This window comes from Arvicanthis niloticus, chromosome 15, assembly GCF_011762505.2.
Source record: "Arvicanthis niloticus isolate mArvNil1 chromosome 15, mArvNil1.pat.X, whole genome shotgun sequence".
In the NCBI taxonomy this organism is placed as follows: domain Eukaryota; kingdom Metazoa; phylum Chordata; class Mammalia; order Rodentia; family Muridae; genus Arvicanthis; species Arvicanthis niloticus.
This window is the reverse complement of record NC_047672.1, coordinates 3,728,484-3,744,526: the sequence shown is the minus strand read 5'-3', so window position 1 is coordinate 3,744,526 and position 16,043 is coordinate 3,728,484. Positions and strand designations below refer to the sequence as shown.

The following is a 16,043-nucleotide window of genomic DNA, read 5'->3' as shown; positions in this document are numbered from 1 at the left end:
AGGCAGAATGACCCCACTTAGTCATACCACCTCTCTCCTGCCTCAAATGCTGAAACTCCAGAACATTCTCTAGCTACTTTTGCAAACTCTTACATGTGCACGGCTCATTCTTTGCCTAAGCATCCTTCTTTTTGTTTAAATGCTGCATAAACCAAATATCCAGAACCCATCTATTCCCAAATTTAAATCAAACACTGCAAGTGTCCTTTGACCTTCACTGCAACCTATGAAGATAGGGAGGGCAGGTGACACTAAGCCTCGGGACGTGTTTTTGCACTACAGTAGTTAGTGAACATTTGTAAGCCACAGACACATGGCAATACTATGGGAATCCTCCGAATCACCTGGGGACAGGCTCAGGGATGATGGCGGATTGTTTAGTATCTGGGATACTTGAAGCCCTGACACAGAGTCCCATGTGCAACCCATTCAACCATGGCCCAGTGATGACAGAGACCTAGTAGGAAGAGCCTGAGCCAGTCATCCCCAATCACAGGACAGGGATGGGAAGAGGTTGGTTGATGCCCTGCTTTCTGTTTCTGTGCAATTAAGAGTGCTGTCACCTTGCTAATCTGTGACGCGCCACTCAATACAGGAGAACCCGTATGCATGCCTGGTTCCAACACTGCTGACTTTTAATGAGATAAGAGACTGACCCAAGTAGACCAGAGCTAGCAAGGTGGAGTTAGGCTCCTCCTAAGAACCGCTCCCAGGACTTAACTGTTGCCGTGGCAGCCTGAGTAGCACTACTTCCGCCAGAGCACCCTGAGAAATCTGGGTCCAAGAAAAATGGCAAAGTACATAAATAACACGCCTGATAGATCTGTACTCGGAAATAAGTGGCCTCATTCTAAATATGGAAAATCTTACTTATTCCTGCTCGCATCTGTTGCCTTCTCCTGCCACTAAATACATTATCCAAGGTGCCGGGAGTGGAATTTAATGGGGGGTTAAAAAAGAAATCAGAGAACATCAAGCCAGAAGGCAAATGCAGCTTTTGCCTCGCAAGGCTTGAAACCTCTCGTGCTAATCAGCACTGTGTTATTTGCATATTACACAGGGCTAGCAAGGCTTGTTATCATCAGAGATCAGCAAATTCTTACAAATCAACTTCCTGAGAGCAGTAGTGTGTTCTGCACATGACTAAGGGAGCCACCAGGTGGCAGCATCTTCATCTTTTAGTCCTTCATTGAGATTTGGCTTTTCTTACAGGATTTTCACCTTCTGGGCCAGCCATGCTTTGCAAGGGCCAGCAAGTCCAAGGACACTTATATGGATGCCTTAATTCTCTCTTAAGGCACTGGCAGGTATGGGGAGTGGTGACAGACACTCTTCTTTATGACCCGGGACATTTTTAGTGCGGATTTTTCTGGAGCACCGTCCACAGGGATACAGTTCTTGCCTTGGCCTATGTCCTCTTGTGTGTTTGAGATAGGGCCTCATGTAGCTCAGGATAGCTTCCAAATTACCGTGGCTATGACCTGATCCTTTTGTCTCCACTGCTAAGTGCTGGGATTGGAGCATCATACCTGGTGCTATGCAGTGCTGTGAAGAATCTATCAGGGCTTTGTGCTTGCAAACATTCCAACTGAGCTACAAACAGCTCCATAGTCTCAGATGCCTGTGCATCACCAGAGACTTTCAGAGACTGGTGGACAGCTCCCTGAAGGGCCATCTACTGAATACGGCAGCTCAGCTACATCACATCACAAAACAGGGTCCCTGTCATTCTCCTAGAGGGCAGTAACTTGAAATTTCAACAGTGCCAAAGGCAAGCACTGACATCGACACTCTCCTGCTAGGCCTGTCAAGGTCTCATTATTGCAGGTACTGGAGCCACTGAGTCCACACACCCCTCCCCTCCTTATCTCTCCTGGGATCCCCGTGCACACAGGAAGTTGTTGTTTATTATGGAAAGTGGAGGCGGTGTGGAGGCCTGTGACCTGGTGGCTGGCTCCAGCAGACTGCAAGGATATGTGTATGCTCTCCAATTCTCCTCTTGCTTCTGTTTGTCCCTCATGGTGTGTTTTCCAGACTCAGCTGCACACTCCCATGAAGAAAGTATATATGGAATCTCTGGAAAGGAGACAGTAAACTCATATCCCCAGTCCCCTGGAGTCAAGTCAGCAAGACACAAGAGAAGTCATAGAATTGTAGACCTCAGTAGGATCTGTTTCCACCTGGGCTGCTGTGTGCTGCTGTGGGTGACTGTGTGCTGCTGTGGGTGACTGTGGGGTGCTGTGGGTGACTGTGTGCTGCTGTGGGTGACTGTGTGCTGCTGTGGGTGACTGTGGGGTGCTGTGGGTGACTGTGTGCTGCTGTGGGTGACTGTGGGGTGCTGTGGGTGACTGTGGGGTGCTGTGGGTGACTGTGTGCTGCTGTGGGTGACTGTGGGGTGCTGTGGGTGACTGTGTGCTGCTGTGGGTGACTGTGTGCTGCTGTGGGTGACTGTGGGGTGCTGTGGGTGACTATGGGGTGCTGTGGGTGACTGTGTGCTGCTGTGGGTGACTGTGGGGTGCTGCAGGATGCTGTGGGTGACTGTGGGGTGCTGTGGGCTGCAGCTGGTGACTGGTCCCCTACCCCATTCATCTCTGCCTAATTGTCTGCAAATGTGCATACTCATTCATAATGGCAGGCCCTGCCCTTTGCATAGCATGCAAGAAAAGTTCAGCGTGGCTGAGAGATGACAGGTTTTGACATGTTGAGTTCATTGCTCAGAGATCAAAATTTAGGGCTATCCTGTGTTCCTAAGACCAAGGGGACCTTAAATCCCTACTACCCTCTCCAGAGCCTCCCAAATGGCCAGGCCTGGAGAGAACTGGTCATTAGTCAGAATCTCTGAGTATGTAAACAGATGGAGCCCCTGCTGGAGGAAGCAAAGCTTGCACAGCTGTGAGCTCCCCAAGATGGGGGTGACATGGGAACAAGCACTATATTTCTTTAAGTCAAATCTCCTCTCTTTGTTTTTAATTCTCTGTATTAGGAGAAGCTTGTGTTGCGTCCCACTTCCCAATATCCTTGATTTAAAGCCACACTGAAAGCCATGGTTGTCATGGGAAGAGTCTGGCAAGCATGCCCCGAAAATACCTTGATAAAAGGAACTATGGAGCAATAAAAAAAAAAAAAAATTGGTAGGCTACTTTTTGGATTAGTGGATTGATAGTTGCCTGGTTTTCTAATTTTTACTCTGCAGTCTAGAGCCAGAATATATCATTTTTTTTCTCCAAAATGTCTATGTACTGGGGATTTGTGCCATGCAGTTATGGTGTGACAAAATGCCATCTTGTTACATAAACTTCATAACTTACAGGTGCAGGTGTCAGAGAACAACTGTTTTCCATGGTATGAATGACAGCCAGCAGGTGGGGCTCTGGAGATGGCAACTGCCTGGACTATGCCTGAATGATGACAGGAGTTATACGCTTGTTTGTCTCGGCTCCCTAGTTGGGCTAAGTGTCCACTGTTACCGACAGAAGGATCCTTGATGTCTCCTCTTCCTCTTCCCCCTTCCTCTCTACCAAGTATCCATGTAGCTGAATCCCAGTGGTTAATCAGAGGCTGGGGGCCTGGTGGAAACTTGAAATAAAATTCTGGATGTGAGAGGGATGGGTACCTCCAGTATCTCCAGGGATGCATCTTGTTACCTGAATTTCTCACCTCTCTTACTAGGCTGAGGCACAGTAAGCCTGCAGAGGGAGAGCATACACTTCTGGACAAAGTTTTACTTTTAATAGATGCCCCATGCTCAGAAGAAGGGGTTACAGTGTAGTTCTGAGTAGACCCATTGAGACAGAGTCCTAGTGAGTCAAGGCAAAATGCATAGAACCCCATTCAGGGTGGCACAGAGCCGCAGACCTCCATGGAGTGACACCTCCTGGAAGTGCCCTTTAGTAACATCTGTTTAAAATTCCAATACCTTATAGGCTTGGCACCCACAGAGCTATCTGCTTTTCTTTGGATAAACTGACTGCCAGTTGTATTTATTTCTGCAGAAAGGGAGGATAGGTACTTCCTGTGAGTGAAGTCAGCAGGTGACCCAGTAGGATCCAGGGAGGCAGAATTCTGCACCCGATGGCCACTCAGCACCTCTTAGGAGAGCCATATACCTTGTGCTGGCCCGGGTCTATTGGGTCAGAGGACACTTCTGCCTTCAGATCGTCTAAGTAGAACTAGAGACAGCTGAACACTTTGTTCTAAAGTCGAGAGGCAAGAGTGCGGACCGCCATCATTCCACTGTGTGTCCCTGGCACTATTAGACAAGGAAAAGGTTAGAAATGGGACTTTAGAGTTGTATAGTCTACTGCACTGCAACTTCTAGAGTGAGAAAAAGAAATAAGAGCTTAAAGAAGCAAAGAAACAGTAGATAAGATAAGTAAGGCTAGGGTCCAGGTTATGAGCTCTGGGTATCAGCTGTATCTATTGTGGATTTTAAGTTTTCTCATGCTACCCTAAGTTGCAAATGTATCTGTCTTATTCCCGCAACCAATGCATAATTTAAAAGCCTTGAAACTATAAATATTGAACACATGTCATTTACCCAATGCTCTTGAAACTGAGTAATTAATTGTCAGCAAGATCCCTCAAGCCTTAAGGGGACTTTGTCCTGTGTGCCCTCAAATCTCTCTTCTTTCACAGACTCAGGCAGACCGCACTCTTTCTAAAACTCTCAAAGCCCATGCTGGCGTAAATCAGATGAGGATGTGGCTCTGATTCCCAGAGCCAGAGGTCTGCAGTCACCCCATTTCTGTTCTGCACACAGCTGTCAGGGCAGTGTCCTGCTTGTCTTTGGAGGTAATGCCTGTGTTTCTTTTTGGCAGTTGGAAGGACACTTGCTGGGTTACACCCACTGGTATAGTTGCCAAGGACAAAGTTTACAGAAGCTGAATTAGAGGGTTTTACACCTCCTCACTGAAGAGTGAAAGCTGACCTCAGCTTTATCTCTCATATCTCGGATTGCCCTCAGGCTATTATCTCTGAAGTGCGAGACAGAAACTGATTTTGCAACAGAGCTATAAACCCTACTTCTCCAGGGGATGGCTTTCTGCAGCTGGTCTGCGTGGCCCGGTGGGCAGTGAGTCATCTAACATCAGGACAGGATATCACAGGCAAACTGGGAAGGGAATGCATCCTCTTTCTATGCCCCGCCCCCATTCCCTACCCTCAGAGCAGTATCCCAGCCAGGCAGTCCTTGGGTTCCTTCAGACACTGAACTCTATAACTGCCCCATTGTTTCTGAGATCCAGTGACATCTGTCTAGAAACTTCATCATTTGTTATGGTCACTCTATGCCAAGAACAGTGACTATGGTATACTCTTCAGTGAGTGCTATCATTTGATCTGACCACCCCTCAAACTGGTTCATGTTTTGAACTCTTGTCTCCCATCTTGTGGTGGTGTCTTAAAGACCACGGAGCTCTTAGTAGGGCCTGCATGGAGATGGTAGATTAACAGGGATGGGCCTTTGAAGACCATACCCACACCCTGGTTTTGATAGCTCCCTCTGCTTCCTGGTGACCCACAGTATAAAGGTTCTTTGCTGCATGCTCTACTGCCATGGGTGGAGCTGCCCAGCCATGCCTTCCTCTCACTACGATGCTTTCCAGTCCATTTGAAACTATGAGCCAAATAAACCTTGCTTCCCCCTGAGTTGCTCCTGTCAGGTGTTATAATCACAGCAAATGATACAGATACTAGGATACTAGGGAGGCAGGGTTGCTTGTTGTGATTAAATATCACTGTGTGGTGCTTCAGCCTTTGGAACTGACTTTCAGGAGGAGCTTGGAAAAACGCTGTGATGCAGTCTAGAGAAGGCCTGGCACTGGAAGCAGAGCCTGAGGGGAACTGGTCACACAGAGTGTTCAGATGTATCTGACAGAAACACAGACAGGAAAAGACTTTGCTGGAGAAGCTTCGGATGGAAGCACACAGGGCCTTTGAACCTGGTGACAGGCTGTTTGTACTGTGTGATGGCAAAGACTCCGGCTGCACCTGCCTGTGTCCTGCAAACTTGAGTGAGGCTGAATTTAAAAGTCACTAAGGTACTAATCTTGCAGAGGAAATTTCAAGGTAGCATAACATGTGGCATGGTTATTACTGCTGTCTTAGGCCAGATTTACAGTGATAATACCAACAAAACATGGAGTAGAAGGATTTGAGAAGGAGCCACGGAAAAAAGTATGTTTAATGCAGACAAAGCAAGCATCGAGCATAGACAAAATAGTTGTTTGTGTTGGCTGTTTTTATGTCAACTTGATACTAGCTAGAGCCATCAGACAAGCAGGAGCCTCAACTGAGAAAATGCCTCCATATGACTGGGCTGTAGGCAAGCCTGTAGGGCATCTACTCAATTAGTGATTGATGAAGGAGGGGCCAGCCCTTGGTGAGTGGTTCTATCCCTGGGCTGGTGGACCTGGGTTTCATAAGAAAGCAAGCTGAGCAAGACACAGAGCAAGCCAGAAAGCAGCACTCCTCCATGGCCTCTGAATCGGCTTCTGCCTGCAGGTTCCTGTCCTGTGTGGGTTCTTGACCTCATTGCTTTTGATGATAAACAGATGTGAGACTTGCCTTTGGTCATTTTTTTTTATCACAGCGACAGTAACTCTAAGACACTGTTACAAAGATTTGTGTCACTAAACAGTCACACCACTTGTGCTGGGGTCATAGAAAAGGGTCTTGAGGAGAAGCCCACACTCAATGACGGATCCCGAGCTTAAATGAAACACTCATTTGGAAAGAGAATGCTCCCGGGCTTTGGTCAATCTCTCTTTGCCACCTTCACAGTTCTTCCTTTGTAATGAAGACTGACAACTCTATGCAGCTCAACGCTTACAGTGCTTTTGAGTATCAATAGAGACTCTGGACTTTTCAACAATACTGGGACTGTTAAGACTTGGGGCTTTTGAAGTCGGATTGCCTGCATTTTGTTTTATGAGATGGTCATGAACTTCTAGGAGTCAAGAAGGGACCTCAGGGCTTGACTGTGAAATGTCGCCTACATGTTTTGATTTGGAATGGTCTGTCTCTACTTTGAAGGTTGAGCATCCTTTGAGAGGTGGGGCCTCACTGGTGGAAGACCTGTCTTTGGTCCCAGTCTGCTTTGCAGCTTCCTGGTCTACAGTGATATGAGCAGCCAACTGCCTCATGCTTCTGCCACCATAGATGAAGCCACTCAGCCATGTCTTCCTTCATACTGAAAGTTCTCTACAGAGCCTTGCCCCTGACAACCTTTTCCTCTCTTTAGCTGCTTCTATCCAGCATCTTGTTCACAAACACACAAGGGTACCAGTGCAGAATGGCTTTTCAAGTGTGTTTGTCTTTTTTCTGAGCAACTGCTTCATGATACTCTGGCACTCTGGTGGGGGTATATGGCACACCCAGACAGTGACTTCTGAGTAGAAGTATCCTGCTATATCCAGCCTGTGTCCCCACTGAATGCCCCCTCATCCATTGTGAGTGTGTGATTTCTGTGAAAGGTGGGACAAGCCTGGGACTCCAATTGACCTCAGGGATTAACACCATTCTGGTCTAGAGGGCTTGGGTGACAAAGGGTGACAAACGCTGTGTGTTTGTATGTGTGTACGCATGTATATGTGCATGGTATATGTGTATGTTTATATGTGGTATGTACATATGTACATTGTGTGTCCACAGGGGCACACATGGCTGTATGTATATGGTGGCTTGAGGTTAACATCTGTTGTCTTTCCTGACTGTTCTCTGGTGACCTGCACCCATCTGATGCAGCTTGTCTGGTCAGCTAGCTTGCCCATGGTGCTCTACCCCAACCCCATCTCTGCTTCACAATCACTGGGATCATAGAGGGCCCCCATGCTTGGTTGGTATTTATGTGGGTCCCCCAACTAACTCCCTAGGGTTGGTTTTGGTTTTTACTAGGTGAAAAACAGGATGGTGATTTAATGATGTGGGAGAATTACATGGAAGCAAATTTCATTGTCCATAATTTTTTTTTTTTGGCACACAGCCATTTGTTTCCTTAGGGTCTGTGGCTTCCTGTTCACTGTCATAACAGAACCAGTGCTGACAAGTCATCACCTGCCAAAGTCAAGCAACTTATTGTCTGTCCCCTTACAGAAACAGCTGGCTCTATTGGGACAGATGTTCTAAATTCTACATTCTACTCTGGCTCCCTCACACTGCTATTCTTTGACTAAACACTCTATAGCCATGAGACAATCTTTAAGAAAACATGGATGGGATGGGAGCATGGTGTCATCATGGAAGAAGAGAACAGTGTTTCTGTGATCTCAGAGGAAAGAGTGGTGTGTAAGGAGATGAGCTATATCACTCAGGACACACCCACATTTCAACCTCGGAGTTGTGGAAGCGGTAGGATGGAAAGGCAAGAACAGAGGTGATGAGGGGAAGGGCCTGATAGCACTCAGGGCCGGAGAGGAGGAATCACACAGGACAGGTGAACAGAGATGAGGACCCTGGTTGTCTTGGCTCTGGACGTGGCTGCCACATTCTACACTGTGTTCTGACTTTGACTCCCTCCTGCCTTTGTCCATTGTTCTTAGGTTGGTTGGCGCAAAGCCAAGACACAAATCAGCTGGCACTGGCTTTGAGAAAGCAGAGCACTAGCCACCATCTCACCCCACCCCTTGTCGATGGAGAATGAGTCTATACTGCATGGCTGTCATCTTTTCCTTTGTGCCTCCATAAGGTACAGTCTCCATGCTGTCAGAACGGAGGCCAGTGATACTATATGGACCTCCAGACTAGAGCGGGCCAGTGAAAACAGTCTCTTGTTACATTAAATCCTGGGTGCATTAGGTTTCCTGTTCAAGCCATGGCTAGTCCATTTCTTCTCTGCTCTGCTATGCAGCACTTCAAAGGCTTCATGAGTGCTGAGTAAATTTAGATATATCCATTGTTAAATTTCTGTCCACAGCCTCCTCTACATATTGCAGGTGGAAGCAAGATGGCTTTCAAAATATTGAATTTCTACAACTGATCACAAGGATCCTTGGTCTCCTAAAGACAGGAGCTGTCAGTGACTAGGAAGCAGTCTAACTGTGCAGGTCCAAACCCGAGAGAGAGTTCAACACTAACTTTAGCTTCTCTGTAGCTACTGTAGGCAGGGGAGAGGACCACTTTGGGTCTTTTCCTCTACACTGCTTCCCAGAGAATTTCAGAGGACACAACAGAGCATACACTGTCCCAACATTTCTTCCATCTGGTCACTGCTGGCCAGGAACCACACAATGGGATAGTCTTCAGGCCACACTGGGGTACTGGCACTTGGCACAGCTACTGAAGAACCATACTAAACAGGCTCCTGCCACACTTAACTGGTCAACTTCACCATTCCAAACAGTGTCTATTGATCTGGTCTCATGTTCCAAGCACTTTGCTGCCCTAGACTAGTAAGACTAGTAATTCAGCCCTGGAATGTCATCCACACCAAACCAGACTTTTTTTTTTTTAATAAAAAACAACTATGTAAATGTCTCCAAGCCACTTTCTCAGGTCCCAGCTGCCTCTGCCTCCTATGACTCCAGGCTGTGCTCTGCAAACAGCTTTCCAAGCTCATGGTCCCTGGTTCTTTCCCCCATCCTTTTAGATGAATTGGGATTAGAGTTCCTAGTCCTATACACAAGGGGAGAGAGACCATTCTCAGGAGACCCTGGGCCATCTGCTCTTCAGCAGACATGGCCGCTGTATGAGGGTGTGTCCTTGAGGACCTGTGCTAGGTTTGGGTTCTGTGCACAGCTGTTTAGCAGAAGAGGAATGGATGGTTCATCACTTCATAGTAACATTTATGGACTTAAATTCTTATTAGAAAACTATCAGCAACAATGCTGTGTTGGTCCTCACTAGCTCTTGTACTTGGTGAGGATGAAAATGAGCTGACAGTGCTTTATAAATAAAGGGTAGCAACTAGCTCTGTAACCATGGTAACAACCTTTGTAAAAATTTGGATAATTACAACTCTCTGCTCAAATGCTCTCATGTTGGGAATTTTGAATTACTAAGCCCTGTACAGATTCTTCGTGGAACGTTCCTCTACGGTTGTCAGAATATTTTAGTAACACCTTAAATTTAGTTTACGGATAACCAAGTTCAATAAAACTTAAAACTGCCAATACTATCAAGTTGTCTTGCTCTTTCTATTAAACCATGAGCCCACATAGCTACATGGCATTTCCTTAGAGGACAAAAGATGCATACTTTGTTTGTCAAGACTAGTCTCTGGACCCTACAAACCCTGAAAAGTCACCCAGCAGATGGTGTGAGGCATATAGCCAGACTTGAGTGTGGGCTTCGGCTGATAGGCTACTGGCAGGAGGTCATTTTGCTCAAGGGATGGAGATTCCCAGCAGCCCCCATGCTGCTTCCTACCTCTTCCCTCCCTTTGTCTCCAACATTCTGAAGTGTTCAATATGTCTGAGGCTCTTTTTGGGAAACAAAAATCAATGTGGTGTCTTGCTGCCAATAAGTGTGCAGACTGCAGTATGTTTCTTATTTACTCCTCCTTAGCTGCTTCTAAGAAGTAACCCTTCCAGGCAAGCAGGGCCCTCAGCAGATGTTCTGAGTATAATCTCTTGCATCCACCTCCAGCCCCTTCTGAAGGAAGAGCCTGGAAATAAAACAGTTAAGTCACAGACTAGACCAAGGCAATCTTCTAAGTTTGTTCTCCTGTTATTAAAAAGGGACACAATATCCCTCAGGGCTCCCAGGTTCCCAGCTTCAGAAGTCTGAGCATCAGCATGTAGAACATCCAGGGAACGAGGATAAGAAGATTAGGCTGCCCCGTCACCAAGAGATTGATTTAAAATATTTTGGGCTCTGTTAACATATCTACATGATTTCGTGTAAATGCCTTGAAGAAAATAAAGAATCTTTTCAACAGATTTGCCAAGGCAAAGCTTAACTCAAATGGCAAAGCAATGAATTTTTAATTTTTTTTGGAGGTACTGAGAAAGATGTTTCAAACCTCCCGGCCATGAATGCTATTACGGAGATTAGTTACAGAGTGAGCTGAGGCTCTTGAAGCAAGACCCAAGACCTTTCTCTGTGGGGCCCTCAAGAAGCTCAGTTTGCTCTTGCCTCCCAATGAAGTCCAGGATAGACAGTTTCTATACTTGACAGAATGTCACCTGGGAAATCCAACCTGAATGCTTCTGTCTCTTTCTTTATCATTAAAAAATTATTATGCCCTAGTTAACTTTAATTGCCAACTTGACACAACTGAGAGTCATCTGAGAGGGAAACCTCATCTGAAGACTTGTTTGGATCAGATTGGGCTGTGGGCATGTCTGTGGGAGATTGCCTTGATAGTTCACTCATGTAGGAAGGCCCAGCCCATTGTGGGAGGCACCATTCCCTAGGCAGTAAGCAGGACAGCAAGCAGTATTCCTCCATGGACTCTGCTTCAGGTTTTTGCTTGAGTTTTTGCCTTGACTTTCCTCAACAATGGGTTCTGACCTATAAACAATAAACCTTTCCATACTCTAAGTTGCTTTGGGTCAGAGTGTTTTATTACAACAACAGAATTACATTAGAATAGCTAACATGCTCTTTCCTTTGTAATAAAAATACAAGTGACTAATTAAAACAACAATAACGACCACAGTCACTGTTAGTATAACAGGGTTTTAAAATGACAACACCCTCAATTGCCTGCCAGTTGCCATGTTGTGCTAAATCTGTTCTCACCACAGCCACACTGCCCTCCCTACTCCCATATGTTATTCGAGCATGCTGAGTTCTTGGAAGTGAAAGATCTTTACAAGGTTATGCTGGACCCCCTATCTAGGTCCCTGTGACCCCACAGCCTTGCCACTAATCACTCAGTTTCCCACCCTAGGCTTGATCCAGATTTGGAAGGTGTCACATATAGGCACGTATGCCTCTTTACCATCTAGAAAATCCGTACTCAGTATCTGCACAGGCAAGTAACCAAAGAAAAATTTAAAATATCTTGTGATGTTTTAAGAAAGTTCATGATTTGGGGCTGCTTTCCATGGGCTGGACATGCCTGGTGAAGCTGCTCACCAGCAGGCACTAACGGTGCTCCATTCTGATTGTATCTCAAAGGATTTTTGGTTTTCTCCTGGGGTAGTGAGCACAGGACTTTAGGGTTCTCTCTCTTGACAATTTTATATGGTATATAAGATGGTCTCTCCTGGAGATTATTGGGCACATATGGGCCTGGACTCAGTGCAGAAACAGCCAATCCAGATTAATCTGGATGGAGCTGGGGAGAGCTTGGGTTGCTGTTCCCAGGGTCATTTCTGTACAGAGCAAGCTTGGATACTGGTCATCCTAGCATCTATTCCACCCTCTGGAAGGGCTCAGGAACAAAGTCTCAGAGTTGACTCTTCTGGGTCTTAGATGCAGACCTGGAAACTGGGCTCTCACGAGTGATCTGAGCTCTGTGTGACATTGGGGTCCCTAAGGAGACTGCCTGGAGAGCTTGCCTGTATGAGGAAGTTCCAGCTTGTCCTTAGGACAGAAACAAGGAATGAAGGGCTCTCCAGCAGAGAGTGCTTTGGGCATGGGGCAGGCAGAAAGGGGATAAGGGGACTCTAGAATGACAGACACCCATCAGTTCCTACACTTGCCATCCATGAGTGCTCACTTGGTGTTTCTTGGAGTTCTACCACTCTCAAGAAATTCAAATTTAAGTTTTAGTTAGAGCTGAAGAGAAAAGAAGAAAAATTTAGAAACTGAACCCAGCCACCGCAGCAGCTGCCAAGCGGGCACTCACTCTGCTTCTTCACCCTGCAGGTCTTACCTTCATACAGCCAGTCGCTGAGGCCATTGTAGATCACGCCCTCCTTCCCTGTGGAGACCACTCGGATTGCCTGCTTTCCAACATGTGCGCAGTAGTAAATGTTGTTCTCAAAGATAAATATCTAATTTGGAAAGAAGAAACGATAGCAGAATTAGGCAAGGAGTGGGCTTGGGTGTTCTTAAATGTGAGACTGCCAGGCTTCCATTCTCCTGCTGTGTGTATCTGATTGAATAAAGGTGACCATGGGATCATTGGTGGTCGATCATCCTGCAACATAATCCATACTTAGGGATAGATCAGACACTCAAACTCTGCAGAGTTCGCCCAGTGTTAACATGGTTTGTCAATGCAACACCCGGATTGTTATGACTGGACAATTTCTGGCTTGATACTTTGAGTACTGGAAAATGGTACTTGGGATTGGTTTAATATTTTAGCAGTGTGATTTTCCTGGTGACTTAGTTGTAGGCCAAGGGCCTGAAGGCCTTCCTTCCTATCTCAGCTTTTGCAGGGGCTGGGTGGGGGTAGGGATTCTTGTGCCTATCATGAAACTGGATGGTAGTAGGAGGGCACCATTGTGTGACCATAGTACTCACTTTGTTTTAAGGTGTTCAGATCTTGACAAGGATTATCTCAGGGTGGACACATGGGGAATCTGGGAAGCCAAGGCCTATGTAGGCCAGGCTTTCTCACAAAATGGGTGAGAAGCGGTTGTATAGGCTACTTAATTCACAGTTCACAGCATCATCAAGCCATGTGATCATTTCATTGTACAGTCCACCCACAGAATGTTCCCAGCTGACACCCTGCCCCATGAAACACATCCACTCGTACTTCTCCACAGCTCCTGGTCCTCAGTGCAGCACCATGCTTCAACTGTCTGTAAAGTATTCATTCATGGCTGCTCATATACTAGGCAGTATCTGTCCTTCTATGGCTGGTTGCTGTCACTCAGTACAATGTCCTTAAGTGTCATTTATGTTACAGCATGGGCCAAAATGCATAAAATGAGGTTTTCAGCTGAGACCTAAACACATGGGATCAGGAGGGACTGAGAAGCCAGAGGGTGGGATGAAAGCACAGAGACAGACCAGATGTGGAATGGGCAAGGCTGGTGGAGAATGGGACACGATTCTTGTGAGAGGGGATTAATGAAGAAGGGACAGGAAGCCAGTTTCTGGGGATCTGCACGGAGGAGACTGGTAGCTATAGAGAGTTGCTAACTAATGCCTGGGTAGTGACAGCACAGTCAGATGAAGGCCTGCTGAGGGTGTGTCTAGCATCTGTGTGGTCCAAGGCAAGGGGCAGGAGGCTGATGGGATGGCGATAGCTATCGAAGACATGAACACACAGAGGGAGCAGATTGAGCAGTGGCTTAGCAAGCAGTAGCTTGCTATGAGTGAGCTGAGGTCTGGGCTGATGGTATGGGCAAGATTCTCTGGCCATTTTCTTGGGCTTCGGGGGGACGGCAACACACTAGTAGAGCTGTGTTGTGGCATAAAAGAGAGTTTGACTTTGGGGGCACCACTAGGGAAGGGAATAAAGTTGGTCCATGATATATTTCTCAGAATTCAACACATAACAGATGACACTGGGAGCTTTAAAAATTCCTAGTGTTCAGACCATAAATTTAGCTAGAGTCTCTGGAGTGGGGCCCAGGCACTAGCATTTTGAAGTACATCCTGGTGACTTTCATGTACAGTCAAATTTAAGATCCAGTGGCCCAGGGGCTAGCCCATCTCCTGAGCTGTCACACTGAGAGAGCCTATGTGCAGAGCCCTGATCAATTCTGCCCATGTTTCTAGCACCTGGGTCTGTGGTACTTCATAGTACACAGATACACCAGCCAGAGAAGTGCATCAGGAAGGAAAGCCAGGTTTTGTTGTTTAAACAAATTCTAGAAAAACTATTGAGAGAAGGTATTTTGCTTAAAGAATTATAGAAAAGCAAAACCACTGACTGTTCAGCGCTCCCATGTTTATAGTACTGGGGATTAAAGACAGGCTCTTGCCTGAGCTCTGCCCCCACTTCCTCTTACTTTTTATTTCAAGGGATTTACTAAACTCTCCAGGTTGGCCTTGAACTTGGAGTCCTCCTGCTTTAGCTTGCTGAGCGGCTGGAATGACAGGCCTTCACTTCCAGCCCCATGAATGTTTCATATTGAAATTTAGCGTGGTGTCTCTGGAAGCCTCTTCGGTTATTGGTTTTCAGCATAGGTTTCCCGCCTCCTAACATGTTCACTTGAACCTGAGAAGAGCTGGAAAACTTCCAGAAGCAAGAACACATCCTAATTTAATTTAAGCACCTGTTCTTACAGGCTTGCCTAAGATGAACCCCTAAATTTGAGCTCCTTTATGCACCCAGCTGGCAATGGCTTTTTGAATCAAGTCAGGCTGTAGCCAATTAGTATTTTGCATAAATAAAATATGCAGCAGTGGGGAATTAAGGCCTTTTCTGCCTTGGCTTTCAGGAGCAAGCTTCAGGGAGGGGTGTTGAGCTAGACCATTCTTCACATTTGCTGCATTCCCATGATGATGTCAGGCAGGGAAGACATTGCCTTTGTGCCTGTGGGTCTGTGGTGCTGTGCACAGGGACAGTGAGATGCTGGGTGTAGCTCCTGGCCCATCAGTGCTGGCTTACATGACTGGCTTTTTATTCTTTACCCATTAGGCACACAGTAGGCAGAGGGCTCAGCATCAACGCTCCCAGGTGGATACAGCTGGGGCTGTTCCGAGGGCTTCCTAGTTAGTGATCAGGGTGGAGAAGGACGCCAAGCTTTGTCCAGTGGTAGGAGAGTAGACTCTCTGTGGTCTCATATTGCCATTCTTCCCACCTAACAGTCTGCTATTTAAAGGGGACACCACAGCCCAAATTATCTCATAAGGTTTTAGACAGCCTGTCACAATTTCTCTTCATCCATGCTAACAAGAGCTCCGGTGATAAGGTTAGGAGAGTGGGTGAGTACCCAATTCTTTCTCCTGAAAATCATATTGAAATTACTACAGGCATTGAGGTATAGCAGCTGAGCAAACAGCTCTTTGTAAAATGATTTCCTCTTATTCTTCCTTCAGAGACCATGGGATAAAAGTCCTCAGAGCTTTGCTTGGGATTCCAAGCCACTGCTTACCTCTCTTCAGTTATTTTCTACCTCAAGTTCCTTCTGAACAGGCTTATCTCTGGCTGCCCAGGTATACCTCAGGGAAACTGCCCTAGTATGTCACTTACCTTCTTCTTGGCCCTGCTGTATTTTACTGTACAAGGAGGGATAGAATTTTCTCTTCAC

General features: G+C 46.5%; 1 protein-coding gene across 5 annotated transcripts in view; it reads right to left on the bottom strand.

Moving 5' to 3' along the window:
• Dpp6 (dipeptidyl peptidase like 6) overlaps window positions 1-16,043 on the bottom strand; it is an 859,276-nt gene that overhangs the window by 106,351 nt on the left and 736,882 nt on the right. For all 5 annotated transcript variants that reach the window (XM_076913275.1, XM_034518902.2, XM_034518899.2 and 2 more), the window contains exon 8: window positions 12,761-12,881. In XM_076913275.1, coding sequence (XP_076769390.1) covers window positions 12,761-12,881 — 121 coding nt within the window. The remainder of the gene's footprint in view (window positions 1-12,760; window positions 12,882-16,043) is intronic.